The 17128-nt window shown below is 44.2% G+C and overlaps 1 protein-coding gene across 7 annotated transcripts in view; it reads right to left on the bottom strand.

Moving 5' to 3' along the window:
* FRMD4B (FERM domain containing 4B) overlaps positions 1 to 17128 on the bottom strand; it is a 234620-nt gene that overhangs the window by 15357 nt on the left and 202135 nt on the right. For all 7 annotated transcript variants that reach the window (XM_079958857.1, XM_079958853.1, XM_079958855.1 and 4 more), the window contains 6 exons: positions 13472 to 13548; positions 11200 to 11338; positions 9682 to 9823; positions 7955 to 8088; positions 7419 to 7538; positions 4488 to 4716 (listed from right to left, as the gene is read on the bottom strand). In XM_079958857.1, the coding sequence (XP_079814983.1) occupies positions 4488 to 4716; positions 7419 to 7538; positions 7955 to 8088; positions 9682 to 9823; positions 11200 to 11338; positions 13472 to 13548 (841 nt within the window). The remainder of the gene's footprint in view (positions 1 to 4487; positions 4717 to 7418; positions 7539 to 7954; positions 8089 to 9681; positions 9824 to 11199; positions 11339 to 13471; positions 13549 to 17128) is intronic.

Here is a 17128-nt window from a genome sequence, read left to right as displayed (position 1 = left end):
TGGGAGTACTAAGAACAAACACATAAATACAGCCCCACAACTTAAAAATAACCAGGAAAAAATAGAATCCAAAACTGCCTTTTGATAGCAGGTGTGTTGGTTACTTCAGAAAAATAAGCATCTCTAGCGTAGTCAGAGAATCTAACTAGTCTCAGATTCTGTGAAGAATAATGCCAAACAAATCAGCTGTTGGCAATTTTTAAAATTCTTCTCTATATTACAATAGCGTCCATTGATGCTGGGCCACACGCATAACATTTGCTGCACTCTGCACAAATGTTCCTCACTATGAAATGCACAGGAGTCATACCAGAGCCTTTTACCATCACCCAGGATGTGCCAGCAGACAGCCCTGCACAAGCAAGACCAACAAAACTGTGGATATGGCTGCCAAATACATTTGCTCTATCCACAACTGTGTTTACTGTTGAGCAGCTCCAGAAAGACGCAGCTGCAACAGATTCATTGCTGAACCAGAAAGCTAATCGGCAAACTTTCCAAAAGAACTAGTCACTTCTTTTTATACTGGCAGATTTCATAATGATGAGGTGGAAACCAGCAGCCACACAAGCTGCTTGCAGAGTGTTTGGAAGAGCCCTTGGCAGAAACTGATGGAGAACATTGCTGATCTCTTACAAGGCTAGCTAGTCATTGCCCACAATGAGAAAAGACAGGCAATGAACTTGAGAAATGGCAGACACTACCTGCTGTAGGCCAAGTTTTTTCTTTGTCTAGCAAATAGCATGATAAATAATAATGGTAAACAGAAATTAATAAAATAATGGCAAAACAGAACTTAATAATAAAAAGTAGGACATTTTTCGACATGTTAAGGCAGCCATGAGCATCCCAAATTCTGCAATCCTTTTCTTTTGACACTCAAAATCAATCCTCTGGTTCCTCATGACTGTAAACAAGTGCTGAAATACAACCAGGTTTGCTTACTCTGTCGTCTTTCCATGAACTTCTATACACAAAGCTCTTTTTCTCTTCTCTCTCTCTCTATTATGTGTATTTTGTCCCCTTTAGCTTTTTGCCTTGATGCATCATTCTGTTCCCGTATCTTTGTTCAAAGCAGTCCTCAAAAAAACTTTCATCATCCTCACTTTGTTTTTTGAAGTAAGGAAGAATATTTTGCGATACCCAAGATCCCAATTCTAAGAGACATCTTATTTTCTTACAAATAACACTTCTAAGATAAGGGTATATATTCTAAATTCACCCTCTCTCACGTGTAAACACTGGGGGTTGCAATGGCAGCACCCAACCCATTCTAAACTAGCTTAGAAGGAACTTCCTGTCTTGCCACTTACACCATTTTATTGAATCATAGGTCTCTTAAGTGCAAAGGCAAGCATCAGGATAATCTATAGTAATGGACACCAATTATTACTCTTTGTGTCATTATCATATCCCTTGATATTTCCCCCTTTACCCTGATGATAACAACACTGTGATTTTTGCATTCCTGAACATTTTGCAAGGAATTATTTTTCAGTGATCTCATGTTTAAACAATGGAGGTTACAACTGCATTGCTTAGGCCACTTTAGCACAGAAGGGAGTTCCTAGTTTGTAATCACCATGTCATATCCTTTTATTAGTGTTTCCCCAAACACATCATGGTAATGGACATTTCCAAAAGCGTTTTTCTTCTCCTCCATCTCTCCCCTTGCCACATCCTATGTGACATTACATACAAAGGGTGAAGTACAAACTCTTAGCTTTAAAATCAGAGATGAGTGGATGCCAACAGCATGCCAGAAACCATACTGATGTCAGATAAGCAAGTTGTGCAGGCCTGCTGGGCAAATAACATGGTTCAGTTGCAAGTCAGTGTGAAACTGCTAGTCAACTACAGTGCAGAATACAGAAGGAACTGGCTTTCATTGGCAGGCAACTAACATTGAAACTGACCCATGGCTTGGCCCCCATGCCAATTGTCCAGCTTTTGCTCCCAGCAACTAGCACCTTTTAGGCTTTCCTTGGCTTCATTAAAGAGTCCATTTTGGTATCCAGACATTTTCTCCCCATGAAGGTGCCATAATCACCATCAACCTAATCCTCTTAATCTTCACTTTGATAAACTGTACTAAATTGTACTCTTCATGCTCCTGCCTGATCCGGTTTGTTTCCCAACGCCTGAATCATTTCAGGGAGCTCTCCTCTGTACATTTCAGTGTCATTTCAAAATGCAGGAACCACCTCTGGACCAACCACTCAGGCCCATGCATTTTCCTGCATTCATCCTCCCACATGTCTGCCCAGCACATAGGTGTTGACGGCTAGGTGAAACAAATGGCTCTGCATCATTTCCCAGGGCAGCCTGGGGTAATGTGCCTGAATGGAAGGGGCCATCAGGATGCCATCCATACTCAAACCAGGCCATTTTTGTCTCGTAGATAAAATAGTGCAAGTGTGCCTAAAGCAGCCGTGCCAAATTCCTCTCACCCCCACTCCATCCTGCTTCAACAGCCTGCCATGCAACAAACAAACCTATGGTCACGTAAAGCATACTCAATAAACACACGAAGAAGAAGAAGAGTTTGGATTTGATATCCCGCCTTTCACTCCCTTTAAGGAGTCTCAAAGCGGCTAACATTCTCCTTTCCTTTCCTGCCCCACAACAAACACTCTGTGAGGTGAGTGGGGCTGAGAGACTTCAGAGAAGTGTGACTAGCCCAAGGTCACCCAGCAGCTGCATGTGGAGGAGCGGAGACACGAACCCGGTTCCCCAGGATTACGAGACTACCGCTCTTAACCACTACACCACACGAGACGTAACTGGCTGTGTTCTTAGATAAATAAGGTATACTATTCATGTATCAATTCATAAATTTCAGCGGAAGTAACTCATAAAGTTCAACAAACGAACAAAGCAGAAGACCCAGTGGATCCGTGTAATGGTGTCTATTCCACCTGTCTGCTTATAAGGTCCAAACAATCCACATGCAAGGTTGTTACAGTTCCACAGAATCCCTTCACAGAGTCTAAGACAAGGATTTTCAGAATATTGGCCTTGTTTTGCCATCCTGGGCTTCATCAGTAGTTAAAGCTCATATGTGTTTGGACCTTATGAACAGACAGGTGGAACAGACACCATTACACGGATGGACCTTATGCATGAACTGACTAGAGAATGATCTGATCCACTGGGTCTTCCGCTTTGCTCGTTTGTTGAACTTTATGAGTTACTTCCGTTGAAATTTATGATTTGATACAATGAATGGTATACCTTATTTATCTAAGAACATAGCTGGTTACATCTCGTATGCCTCATCCTATGGCAGGAGGTTCAAGGGGCTTTAATAGAGTTTCCGAAGGAGGCAGGAAATCCCCACTGCACAAGAAGCATTCCTCTCGCTTGTCTCTGCATCCAACCCATTACTGTCCTCTGTTGACTTCTTAAAATTTTCAGTTCATTGAAAGGAACACAGGTAATACAATACTGGTCACGTTATTATCTACAGGTAATAAAAGATGCCCTGCCAGTTACTCACGGCTACATGAACATACATGCAGTTGTAAAAATGGCTGCTGTGCGTAGAAATGACGGCATGGTGGCACATCAAAGGGAAGCAGCTAGTTGGAACAACTTGGTTTGGAAACTGAAGAGGCCTAATTTGGACTTCTCAAAAGCCATATTTGGGACTCAGGAGCTGCTGCTTCTTTTTTTAAGAGCCCCTGGGCAGACGATGACTGCTGTGCATCATCTAGCCAGTATTTATTCACCCTGCTGTGTATTATACAACTGGCCCTAGATTGTCCCCTGTTCAGGGGGAGCAGCCTCCTCTAAAATCATCATTCCAGCTCTTAGAAAAAAGCAGTGTTTACAAGCACCTTACAATCCTCTTTCACAATGGGTCTCTTATATAGGCACTGTCTCATTACAACGTTGTTACTTTACAAACTCTTAAAGACAACTGACATATAAAACTATGCACGCTTCATTCTTGCTATCTTGCTGGGAATTCACAACCAGACACCATCTACACCCCCCCTTCCCCTTGCTGCCAACCTACACGTCTTAAGACCTAGCTTTAATTATGTGCTTGATTCATAATGTGCCCAGCATTAGCTAAGAGATCACACAACAATTTCTGCTAAAATCAGCATCTGATACTCAACAGAACAAGGTACCACACTAGTTTCGGCTGGGAGATGCCGCCAGCCCTTCGACATACAGCAATTCGTTGGTTTGCATTCTCCCTCAAACATGCCAGTGCTTGTGCTGCACTTTGAGACTCTGTTCCCTTTTAACCACATCTTACATAAAACACGGCAGTCAGATTACAGGTAAGCTCCAGACTTTGCTGAACGCAGAGGCTCTAGTTTCTGCTGGGCAGGACTACATCTTTGCCTGCCCTTGGTATCAAAACCATGTTTTTCTTCCACAAGAGAAAAACACACCCAACAAAAAGTACTTGAAAAACAGATTCTCTCCACAACCTCCCCATCCTCATAAGAATGTTGTTAGATCTCTGTTACCTGGTAAGGTCAGGGTTGATTTCTGTGTAGGCTTCTTTCCACACTTAATCCTATACTCATTAATGGAATTTTCAATGTCCTGAAGCTTTTTCACTGCCTCTATGTACTCCTGTTTCCTCTTCTTCTTCACATTTTTGCATAGGTCTGGCTCACTGGAAAGTTTCTTCACGGCTTCCACCATCTTTTGCTGTATGAAAAAGTTGCTCTCCAGATTCTGCAGAGCTGGGTCCTACGGAGCCAAAGTAAAGTAAAATAAAATAGGGATTTCCCACTTTGGAACCTGAATTTAAGCCAAGTCTTTGGTCTTTTGAGGTTTGAACAACAACAAAAAATTGACTTCAGGATGTGCAACAAAGAATAGGGAGGGCTTGTAGACTCATCTGTACGTAGCACTGGGTGGCCTGATGTGGAAAGCCAGGGTATTTATAAAAGGCCAACATTTCACACCCGTTTTCCGAACATCTGCCAAAAGCTAAACACCAGACTCTCTCCATTGCCAGTAAAGCATTTGCATTGCTATGCTAAGGACAACCTGTTGTCAGGCTTCTCTACAAAAGGGTTAGCAAGGTGTAAACATCAATATAATGATGCTCATAATGCTGGAAGCTTTATTACTCAGTGTTTGTAAACAATTATGAAGAGACCAGATGAAAGGAGGCACAAACATATAAACCCCAAAGCACTCATTATTTACTAGACAATTATGATTCAAAAGCATTCATATTCATATATACAAACAAGGACCTCGGTTTATGCTATCCTCACATAAGGGAATGGGATCCTACTAACAGAGAGGTGTAAATAACCCATTAGCCACAAAAAAGTAAAAGCCAGCCAGCCTTCAGGGCAAGTTACTGTTTGAAATACAGAAGGATAAGGTGAAAACCAGAATACGTGGCATCTTTCTCTAAAAGAGAAAATCTGCTTCTGGCTTCCACAAGTTCTCCAAACAACACATATTTGTGACTTTGGCAACAGTGTTCCCTGTTATATAAGAAGCATCAAACTGAGGCAATCTGAAGCATCAATCTGAGGCAAACAAGACCCAGAGAAGCTAAGCACTTGCCCCAGGCAGCCTCTGCAGCCATCTCGCTATACTATTATTGAGCATGGAACATGGGGGACCTAGTTGCCATTATCCCAGTCCTTCAACATAATCATAAATTGCATCATACATGCAATGAAAAGATTACTTTAGCTCTTTGTCAGAACTGCAAATGATTTGTGTCTCCCCCACCCAATAAATGCTTGTCAACACAGGATGCACCTACAGACTGTCAGTATACTGTGGGAGGAATTCAAGAGCACACTGGAACTTTAGGCTTGCACATTTAACGTTTGCAAAGCGGTGGGGAAATGCATTGAAAAGTGTGGGAAGAGCAAATGATTAATGTGAAGAGATGTAAACACCTCCATAAACGAAAACAGGATGAATGCTCATTGTGTCATGTAACTGCCCCGAAAACAAATCAGAATGAATGCTTAGTAAAGTCTACCCACCATGCAAGCTATGTGCAAGCAAATCGAGGATGAATGGTGAAGAAACAGGAGGAACCCGTAGCCAGAGTGCCAAATCGCACTCTAGCTATGTCTTTCCCACCCAATCCATCAGTGGTAGGGTAGGATAGCTTTAAGATTCTGTAGGTGAGGGGAGCAAAAGGGAATCCTTCTAAAGGGGGTAAACATTATAGCACAGGTGACACTCAACTGATGCAGGAGTTACGTTTCAGGGATTACACATAAAGTCAAAATCGCGTATTGTCAAAACACTTTGACTATGGATTTCCAAAGTTATTTTTATAACTTTGGATTGCCAAAGTTCAATGGATTTCCAAAGTTATTTTTATAACTTTGGATTGCCAAAGTTATTTTTCCAAGGCACCCACCCCCTTTCTTATTTTTTAATATTCTTCTGCCAAGAGTGTAAAGCTGCACAAATTAAACGTGCGCAAGTAGTGAGTTACCTGTATTGTGAAGTGGGGGTAGCTGCGTGTGGCAACAGGGTTTGAAACCCCAAATTTGGAGCTTATTTTAGTGCTCCTAGCTTAGGAACTGCTCCCGATTACGCATTACAGGGGACGTTACGTGCATAAAGTAAGCATGCATGGTGAGTGCCAGTCTCTGAGTGTATCCTTAACAGAGTGCCAATTGGGTAAAACAAAAACCCATGCAACTTGCTTGGGCTTGGTTCCACTCTGCAGTCATGTGTGAAGAGGGCTGTATTCCAGCATGCCAATGTCCCTATATCATTTCCTACATTAGCTCCGAGTTGGCACCATAATGGTATCTGGCAGCCAACAGAAATGGTTGCCTTTCAAATCCATGAGGAATATGTGGGAATCAAGGATTTCGCAAAGTAAATGTGAAACAACTTTGAAGGACAGACCAAGAGGTTCAGGTCAGAGCTACAGAAGTAGCAAGTGCAGAATTCGAGCCTCACCCTCCCTTATGGGGCAGGAACCCCCGCCCCCAAGTTATCAACTCCCTAGGAGAGGTGAAGTATGCGCGTTTTCCCAGCTTCCCAGGAGAGGTAAAATGAGTGCAGTTTCTCAACCACAATGTAATTTGGAGGAAAAAAATCTATTAAGCACGCCCCTATGTGTTAAACGCTTTAGTGAAACTACTGGCCGAAATTCCCAGCAATTTAAATATTTAAATCTTTACTGAGGCCAAATAGCTTTTAAAGCCATTATGCAAGGGCTGAATTCTGCACATAAATAATTAAGTGAGGCTTAATCTTTGTTTCAGAACATGTCTACACAGATTTCCAGCAATCGCCCTATCTGGGATTTCCCTTCACTGACCCAACGCAAACCAAAACCAAGAAGCTGTGAAGCCAATGTAAGACACGGCATCTGGGAGATGGTCCCAATGACACACGTTTTACAGCCTTGTAAAGTAAGTGAAACCTGCAACGGGGCTTGCACATACCTCCTCGCTGGGAAGCAAGTTGCCATCCAATTTGAAGGCTGTGCCTACACGCCTTCTGACCTGAGGTGGTTTCTCTCCTGTGCCCAGGGGGTATTCCTTTGGCATTTTCCCAGTGAGCTCCTATGGAGGGGAAGAAAAGCAGTATTAGGAAAAATCAGTGTGGACATCATAGGAACCTGCCTCATGCACTCAGAGTGCTGGGTTCACCTAGCTCACTACTGATAACCCCGGCTGGCAGCTGTTCTCTGAAGTTTCAGGCAAGAGTTTTTCCTGGCCCTACCTGGGATATATTGGGGGTTGAACCCAGTGGCGTAGCGTGGGGGGTGCAGGGGAGGGCCGGCCGCACTGGGCGCAACATCTGGGGGTTAGGGTTAGGGTTAGGGTGCGCAAATTACTTGCCTTGCCCCGGGTGCTGACAACCCACGCTACGCCACTGGTTGAACCTGGGACCTTCTGCATGCAAAGCATGCCCCTGCCCCTGAGCTACAAGCCCTGTCCTGGACCCACGCTAAAGAAAAGCAAGCAACAGGTCTCACCGCTTCCCGCAGGCAGATTTTCTTCAGTTCGTCAACTTTCTGCAAAAGCTTCTCCTGCAAAAGCTTTTCTTTCTTTTTCAGCTCCAATATTTTCTCTTTCTTTTGCTCCTCACTGGCCTCTGAATCTTGAGACCCTGTAAGATCCAATGATTTGTAAACTCATTCCTCCTTTTGGACTTAAAAGAGTTAGCTGCTGGGTGGGGTGGGGTGGGGTGGATGGCTAACATCTTACATCTTTTCTTAGTTAAAGGTGGCCTTTTCAAAGTTGGACACAACAGAACTAGAGTTAAATTGAAGGAAAAACCTCTGTTGCCAGCCAAGATAGGCAAACATGCATCGAGTCTACTTAAAATGGATTACTGTGCCAAAAAAAAGTGCACTTCAATTTGACCTTTTGAACCTTTCAATTAGAATCCTCCTTCCAAGCAGATTTTCCATATTTGTTGCAGGATCTGTGGGTTGCACATAAATCAATAGAATCGCACAGAATTGTAACTGTAGAGTTGGAAGGAATACACCAAGGGTCATCTAGTCCAAACCTCTGCAATGCAGGAATCTCAACATGTGAGTCCCCCATCCAAACTGAAACCACACAGGACTCTGCTTAACTTTGCAAATGTGCTAGCAGTTTTATTGCTGTACCACTAGGAGGAACTAATCATCAAACAATGCTTTAAATGTGCATACAGGTGACGTCTGGTATGTACATGTTTTATAGAGAATTCATGGACAAAGTGGTGCAATCCTGCAAAGCTAGGCTTTTCATTTTGCACTGCAAATCCCAGAATATAGGTGCAAGTTGGCTGCTGCACCTAAGGGCAGAGTATGCTGAAGGAGAAGGGGACATACAGGAAGCCTCTGTAGGTCACTTGGGTGGGGCAGGAAGGAGAAGTACTAACTATACCTGACTGCCCTGATATTGCCCTAGGTAAACCTGTGTTGCAGGAGTGGTGTTGACTACACCAGAAATTTTCAACCTTGGGCCTGCTGATGCTGTTGGACAACAACTCCCAGCATCCCAGCCCAGCTACTTGAGACAATGCTCAGGGATCATGGGAGTTGCTGTAGTTCCAACGATGCCCGGGAACCCAAGATGGAAGAAAGCTGGTCTATACCAAGGCTTCCCCAACTGTGGAATGTGGACAACTAGCAGTCTGCAAGCTTCATTTGGGTGGACTGCAGCACACCTGTGAAACACACTTCTTACAGTTTGAATTCTGTAGAATTTGAATTGCAGAACAACAAAAGGGGCAGGGGAGAAAAACAATCTACCTCCAGTGAGATCTGTTTTAGAGATCACAAGCTCTGTCTCTTGCTTCCCTCACCATAAGTCTGTGCAGAAGGGGGGCTGCAGGGGATGGAAGACGATGACTATTATGACCGTGAAGGAACTAGGTTCCATAGGGCGGCATGTTAACAGCCAGAAATGAATCGTTTTAGGAAACTAGAGTTGTTTTATGCAGTGGGATATAAAAAGGGTGAGAGAAAATTGCCAAATCAGCACAAGCTCAGGGAAAAGAAAGGCTGACTTCCCTTTTTGCGATTGTGGTGTGTGTGTGTGTGTGTGTGTGTGTGTGTGTTGTAAAACAGCAATTGTGGATGCGTGATATAGTAGAATTTCACCCATGTTAAGGAAAGACATATTTTCCTTGTACTACATGCAACTGAGTTACATAATACAGACACCTAGACTCCAAACAGAAGACATTTGAAACAATATGTGTTACCTGAGGAGATTAGGCTACCATTGCTGGCCATAATAAGTTGACTCTTTGCTTCCAAAGTGGCTAATTTCGAAACCTTCGGTGTTCCCATCTCTGTTAAGTCCATTGCAATATCGTCCAAGCTTCTGGCTGAAGGGATTTTTGCCTAGAACAATTTAAACACACACACACACACACACACACACACACAAAAGTGAGTGATCGTGTACAATCAGCTTAGCCCTAGCGAAGACTCCAAACAAAAGGGAAATAGAAGATGGCCTTTTGCTCCACTCCAAGAGCTACATGCATGCTGTCTCACTATTTAACTTATGTCCTGGGCACTGATCACTAAAGCCAACTTGACTATCTATTAGAGGCTCAAAACGAACAGAAGGGAAAACAGGCAGTAAAAAATAAATAAATAAAAATGCCCCCTAGGCACAGGGCCCTCATATTTACGGGACTGCCTCTCCTGGTATGCCCTGCAGAGGACCTGAAGGTCCATGAATAACCATAGTTTAGAGGTTCTGGGCCCAAAGGAAGTCAGACTATCCTCCACCAGGGCCAGGGCCTTTTCAGTGATGGCTCTGACATGGTGGAATGCTCTGTCCCATGAGACTAGGGCCCTTCAGGATTTAACCTCCTTCTGTCGGGCCTGTAAGACAGAGCTATTCCACCTGGCCTTTAATTTGAATTCAGCCTGATCTTTTATTTCCCTTCTCTTCCCTCTCCCTCTCCCTTTTGAAGATTACCCACTCTGGGACCCCACAGCTAATTCTCCCCTGGCCTCCTCGTAGGACTAATTCAGCCAGCTAGCCCTGGTGACTATCAAATGCTTATTAGATGGATTTCCCCCAAATTGATTTTTGAATTTTATTGTTATACATGTTTTTATACTGTCTTTTATGCTGCTTTTACAATTAAGTGTTTTAAATTTGTTGTTAGCTGCCCTGAGCCCAGTTGTCTGAACCGGGAAGGGCGGGGTATAAATAAGAATAAGAATATAGGAACAGAATAAGAGTTCTTAAGGGAAGGGCCATGGCTCAGTAGTAGAGCATCTGTCCTGAATGCAGAAGGTCCCGGGTTCAATCCCCGACATCTCCACGTGGGACTAGGAGAGAACTCTTCTCTGCAAATCTAGAGAGCCACTGCCAATCAGTGTGGACAATACTGAGCTAGATGGACCGTTGGTTCTGACTCTGTATAAGGCAGTTTCCTATGATCCCAAGAGGCTTGCTGGATCAGACCAAAGATCTAGTCCAGCAACCGGCTCCTTACACAGATCAACCAGGTGCCTATCTCACCATCGGGACATGAGCTGGGAGTATTTGCAAATTAGAAGACAGTTGACTTTTTCTTGTCTGGTGTGTTCACACAGATGACTAATATAGGTACATGTGCAAGCAGGTGGTTAAGAAAATAGTGTTGTGGCCTCATTTGCAAGGCAGATATAATCTCTCTTGAGGTATTCTTTTTGATGCAAAAGACAAACTATGCATTTTCAGCAACTAAACATTCCTTTATCGACGGGTAACTTACTTTGCTTTGTTTCCTGTCCAAGTAAAACTGATGTTGACTGATTGCCATAACCCAGATGGATTTGATCAGAGAAGTGTTCGCATACCAGGTTTGCACTACGAGGCCGCTCTGTCCAAAAGTCCTCCGTGACACCGAAATTCTAAAAACATTTTTTTTAAAAAAAGGCTACGTAAAGTGTTTTTTGCTGTTTCTTCAAAAATTAAGAAATAAAACTTCAGATGAAGTCACACAACAACTCTGTTCTGGTGAGGATGACACCCTCCCCACAAATAATGAAAAATCCTATTTTCAGTTTGGGTGTTATCTGACCAAGTTCTCAAAAGCTAGTAAACGCATTGCCTGGGCTAAGCCAGGGGTTGCCGCTGCCCATTTGGGAATGGTAGGGTGGAAGGCAGGAAAGCCAAAAGTAGGTGGTAAAGGTAAGGGTAAAGGGACTCCTGACCATTAGGTCCAGTCGCGGACGACTCTGGGGTTGCGGTGCCCATCTTGCTTTATTGGCTGAGGGAGCCGGTGTACAGCTTCCGGGTCATGTGGCCAGCATGACTAAGCTGCTTCTGGCGAACCAGAGCAGCACACGGAAATGCCATTTACCTTCCGACCGGAGCGGTACCCATTTATCTACTTGCACTTGGACATGCTTTCAAACTGCTAGGTTGGCAGGAGCAGGGACCGAGCAATGGGAGCTCACCCCGTTGCGGGGATTCGAACCAACAACCTTCTCATCGGCAAGCCCTAGGCTCTGCGGTTTAACCCACAGCGCCACAGCAAGAGTTAATGGCAGGTAGAGCCGACTAATTCAAGTTTTGTCCCCATCCTCCCTATTGATCTCTACAAGGGTAACACTAAGGTGGGGGAAGCCAATAGCCAGCACCACCACCTGGAGTTTATGCATGGATAAGTATTTTATCATGACACACACAGACACCCATTATGATCTGAAATCTGAAGTAGTATACTCCAGACTCAGGTTTGCCACCTCAGTGAGAAAGAGGTTTCTGTTACACCCAGGCTTTTTTACTTTCCTCTTTGTTAGAGAACTGAGTCACAAATGCAAAACCACTCCCGAGATGTACATGAAGCAGTCTGACCCCTCTCTTCCTCCTCCTCCTTCAGAGCATGCACAGATTATTTTTTAACCAGATCTTTGTCATCAGTCTACATAGGCAGTGTGCCAAGAGCATGCCTGTCCAGCCTCTGCAGAAAGGCAGAATTTTTATGAATGACTGCAACTCTCCCTTCTGCCCCACCCACTCCTTGCAGACCAGTGCTTGATTCAAGTACCCAAGCAAGCCCAGCTGAGAATGATCTGGTCCACCCACCACTTCCACTAAAGCACACTAGGTCTGCTGTGGGATGCCCGTTCCCATCAGCTCCAGCCAGCATGGCTGGTGGTCAAGGATGCTGAGAAGTGTCATCCCAAAACATCTGGGAGGGCCAGAAGTTCCCTATCCCTGCTCTAGAAAGACCTTATTAAGTAAATGCATCCTCCTGTGGACATCTCAGGGAAGGATGTGTAGAACCCTAGTATATCAATGCAACAGCAACATTACATCCTTCCCTGAGAGTAAGTCACGCAAAACTCAGTGCAACTTACTTTGGATTAGCCATGCATAGGAATGCACTCTTAAGCTTCTCTAACATACTCATCCCCTGCTCCCTGTGGCTTTTATGGTGTGACTGTGTAGACTTGGGATTTTTTAACTTCTGCAGTTCATATGAATTTTTGTGGTATAAACAATGAATGTTTAGTTGTTGTTGTTTTAAAAAAGCAACAACAGTCACAATTAAAGCATGTATTTCGTATTGTACTCTTAGGTTAATTTTAAATACAAGCAAGCAAGTGTGGCGTCTTAGAAATATTGTGCCTAAGCTATTTAGGCACAACTGCAACCGCATGCTAAACATCTCTCGTTTATTTGCATAGAAGATTTGCAGCAGACATTTCCAGTGGATTCAGGCCTGTAGCGATTTCCCAGCAGGTTTTTACAGCATGTGCCAGAATTTGTTTTATTTGTCCTATAAAACTGGTGCATGCAACTTTTCATGAGGTGACCGAAACCCACTTGTGTTAAAAGGGAAAAGAAGGGTTGTGATATGTTCGCTTTGTGCCGCCAAAGAGATAAATACTGTGGATGGCACAAGCAATGCAAGCTTAGCCATACATGCAGCGAAACATTAACCTGCGGTGTTCAATGTAATGGATTTAGGTCCCAGGGGTTCAGCTGCATGACAAACGAATGTTTTGGATATGGCACACAAATGCACTGCTTACCTACGGGGATCGTGAACCTCAACAGCAAATTTCTTCTCACGGAAATAAAGATTCTCCAGCTGTTTCCATTGGAATAACTGGAAGAGTGAGAGAAACAAAACAAGAAAGACAATTATTTAAGAGCCAGCCACATTATTAAGAATTATATTCCACAGAACTTTAATTTCAAAGAAACCCAAATTACAGCAGAGGATTAATTGTGCAAAACAACAACTCACTATGCATTTGTAAGATTAAAAGGACCACGTCATGATAAACAGTACGTAGCTAATTGCATTTTGCAAGTGTGTTTTAACTTCAGGTAGTGGCGTCTCTTACTTACTTCTGCCATCCTCTGCTCATCCTCCAACCCAGAACCAATTCCAGGATTTATGTCTAACAAACACTGCTGTCTTGGGGAGGGTAACTAAAGGCATTCTTCATTTTGAGCCAAAGCAGACTTAATAGAAACAACAAAAAGTAATTTCCCTTTCCCCCTCTGACCACCATATATCACTTCCCTATGGGTAAACCAATGTCCAAAGAGGCCTGATATGCTTTGGAGTGGCACATCAGGTCAGTAGGAGTGAGGAGTGAACCCATCAGTTAAAAACCCCTGGTGTCAGAGGTTTGAAACCACAAGATTCCATGTCCTGCACAGGCTCATTTTTTAAAACTTCATTTCATGGACACCATCCAAGAGATAGAGTGATGTGATTGCTCTCCCACAAGGTGCAGATGAAGTCCTTTTAAGGAAAACATGCTGGACAAAAGAGACAGACTGGGGATGTTGCCAGTGCACCACTATGCAGTAACTGATGGAGTTTGCCTTGAGATGGTTTCATAAAAGGCGTAAGAGGGTAGGAAGAAGAACCTTGCTGGATCAGGCCAGTGGGCCACCAAGTCCAGTGTCCTGTTCTCCCAGTGCCCAATCAAATGCCTATAGGAAGCTCACAAGCTCTACACAGGCAGTGCACAAGCAGTACTTGCAATAATAATAAAAAAGAACATGCATTAAGCAATCAGTGATGCTGCACTGATGCAGAAAACAAGAGGGGCAGTGGGGAGCAGAGGAAGGAGAGAAACCACCAAACGATACAGGACATGCACACAAAAACCGTCTGTCTTCTGCAGGCTCAGAAAGAAAAATTCAATGCATGTACAGAACAATTCTCTTTCTGTGCGCAACATTTCGCCCCCTCTGTACTTAGTGGAAACAAGGAATCACAGAGATTATCGTCTCGTTTGCCTTGGGGCAGTGAGTGTTGTGCACCTGTCTAGTTTTTTTAAATAAAAAAATCCATTATAGATCGATGAGCTAAAGAGGGATTGGCGAGCTCACCCTAACTGAGCCTCAGTTGGAAATGAAAGTGCAATCCATCTGCAGTATGCAATTCTCACAGACAACTTTGTTATCATGAAAAATTAAAAAAAGAGGTATGGGGGTGAGGGGGAAGAAATTAAGGAAGGCATTTAAGTTTCGCTTGGACTGTTTGTAAATAACAGAGCAAAATTATGATCTCTCCAGCCATGGTTTAACTCAAGTAGTGTGGTAAAATTAAACATGTTTGGAGACACCTAATGCCTTACTTGGACCATTCCCAGATGCATAGAAGTGGGGGAGCATGTAGACAAAAGTACGGAGTGTTACAACATGCACATTCACCAAGCACACCACAATGACACAGTATGTGGGCCGCATACTCTGTGAAATGGGAGCTATCAATGGGAAACATTAGGCACCCGTGGGCTACGCAGATAACATTTCTATGGTTTGTGCTCAGTAAAGACATTCATTGCCTTCCTGTGCACACTTGCTTGGGAGTAAGTACCACTGGGCACAGTGGGACTTGCTTCTGAACAAGCATGCGCCGGATTGTGCTGCAAAGCCAGCTGTGGCTACATGCAGGCACAGCTAAATAAGCCACACTCAGTTAACTCAGTTAAACTTAAGAACACACAGAGAGCCCTGCTGGGTAAGACCAAAAGCCTATCTAGTCCAATGTCTTGTCTCCCACAGTGGTCAATCCGCTATGTCTGAAAGCCCACAAGTAGGAAATGGGGACAACAGCAGTCTACCCACTCATCCCCACCCACTCAAACAACAACAACAACAACAACAAGAAGCTGGAATCCAGAGGCTTCCTTGTGTCCAAGCATGAACTGTATCAGGCTGCATAGGTCTCTTAAGCAGCTTCCTTTGAAGAGCCTCTGCTCATGCTTCAGTTTAGCCCAGCAGGCTTGATGCATGGCATATTAATAGTGTAAGAGATAAATCGCAGAATTGTAGAGTTGGAAGGGACCTTTGGGATCATCTAGCCTAACCCCCTGCAATGCAGGAGTATGCAGCTGTTCCATAGCAGGATCGAACTTGTGACCTTGGTGTTATCAGCAGCATGCTCTAACCAACTGAGCTGATACTAGAAAGCTAAGAAATCTTCCCCCCTCCCACCTCAAATTTCACGTGGCCTTGTGAACAGATGCTAAGCAGTGAGATTTCTAACTGTATCAAGGTAAAGGTAAAGGACCCCTGGACGGTTAAGTCCAGTCAAAGGTAACTATGGAACCTGGAATAAACAAATAAACCAACAGTATTCTCTGGGATATGGTGACTAGTAGCGATTTCACTGCAAAGGGACAGTGAAGAGTAACCTTGGGGAGAATTCAACATCCCTCCCACACACACACCCAAAAGGGGCATGTGAACTTTATCCTTACTCATATTGCCGATAGAGGCCCTGGAAGCAGTGCTGCTGACGCTGTGATTTGAATTAGTTTGGCACCCAGTGCTGGCAGCAGTGGCGATGCCTTGGGGGCCTCTTCGTGAAGCCTCAGACAACGCAAGAGGTGTTGCGCAGCTCTTGAAAGCAGCTCCATGTGCCGGCTTTCCATGGGAACAGGAAGAAACAGGGGTGGAAGAATAGGGAACAAACGGGGAAGAAGTAGGGCTTGCAGAGGGCAGAGAAAGAGGAAACTGGAGTGAGCATGTGAACAGGACATGGCAAGGAAGAGGCTGGTGTGTGGCAAGGAAGAGGGCAGGAGTCTCCCCATGATCTTCCAAAAATGCCTCTCTTACCACAGCCAGAAGATTAGCGAATTATTAGGAACACAGGAAGCTGCCTTATACCAACTCAGGACAATTGTTCATCTAACTCAGCATTATCTACACTGAAAGGCAGAAGCTACCCAGTATTTCAGTGGGGGGGTGGTGGTCTCAGCCCTACCAGGAGATGCCCAAGATTGAACCACTGATGCCAGAGGTGCTCTGCCACTGAGCCTTGGCCTTTCCAGAGATGGTCATAGGACACAAGAAGCTATATTATACTGAGTCAGACCACTGGCCCATCTACCTCAGTATCTACACCAGCGGTAGAGAACCTGTTGCTCTCCAGATATTGTGGGACTACAACTCCCATCACCCATGACCACCTGATGGGAGCTGTAGTTCCAGAACATCAGGAGGACCGTGGGGTCCCTATCCTTGGTCCATACTGACTTGCGACAGGTCTCCAGGATTTCTGACAGAGTTCTCTCTGAGCCTTAGCTGGAGCTGCTGGGGCTGAACCTGCAACCTTTTCCATGAGAAGTTCGTGATCTGCCACTGAGCTATAGGCCCAGCCAGTATTCCATATTGAATAATGTCAGTGGTCCATAAATAATTGCCACCTTCTATACCCG

This window comes from Podarcis cretensis, assembly GCF_951804945.1.
Source record: "Podarcis cretensis genome assembly, chromosome: 2".
NCBI lineage: Eukaryota > Metazoa > Chordata > Lepidosauria > Squamata > Lacertidae > Podarcis > Podarcis cretensis.
This window is presented reverse-complemented; position numbering and strand designations above follow the sequence as displayed.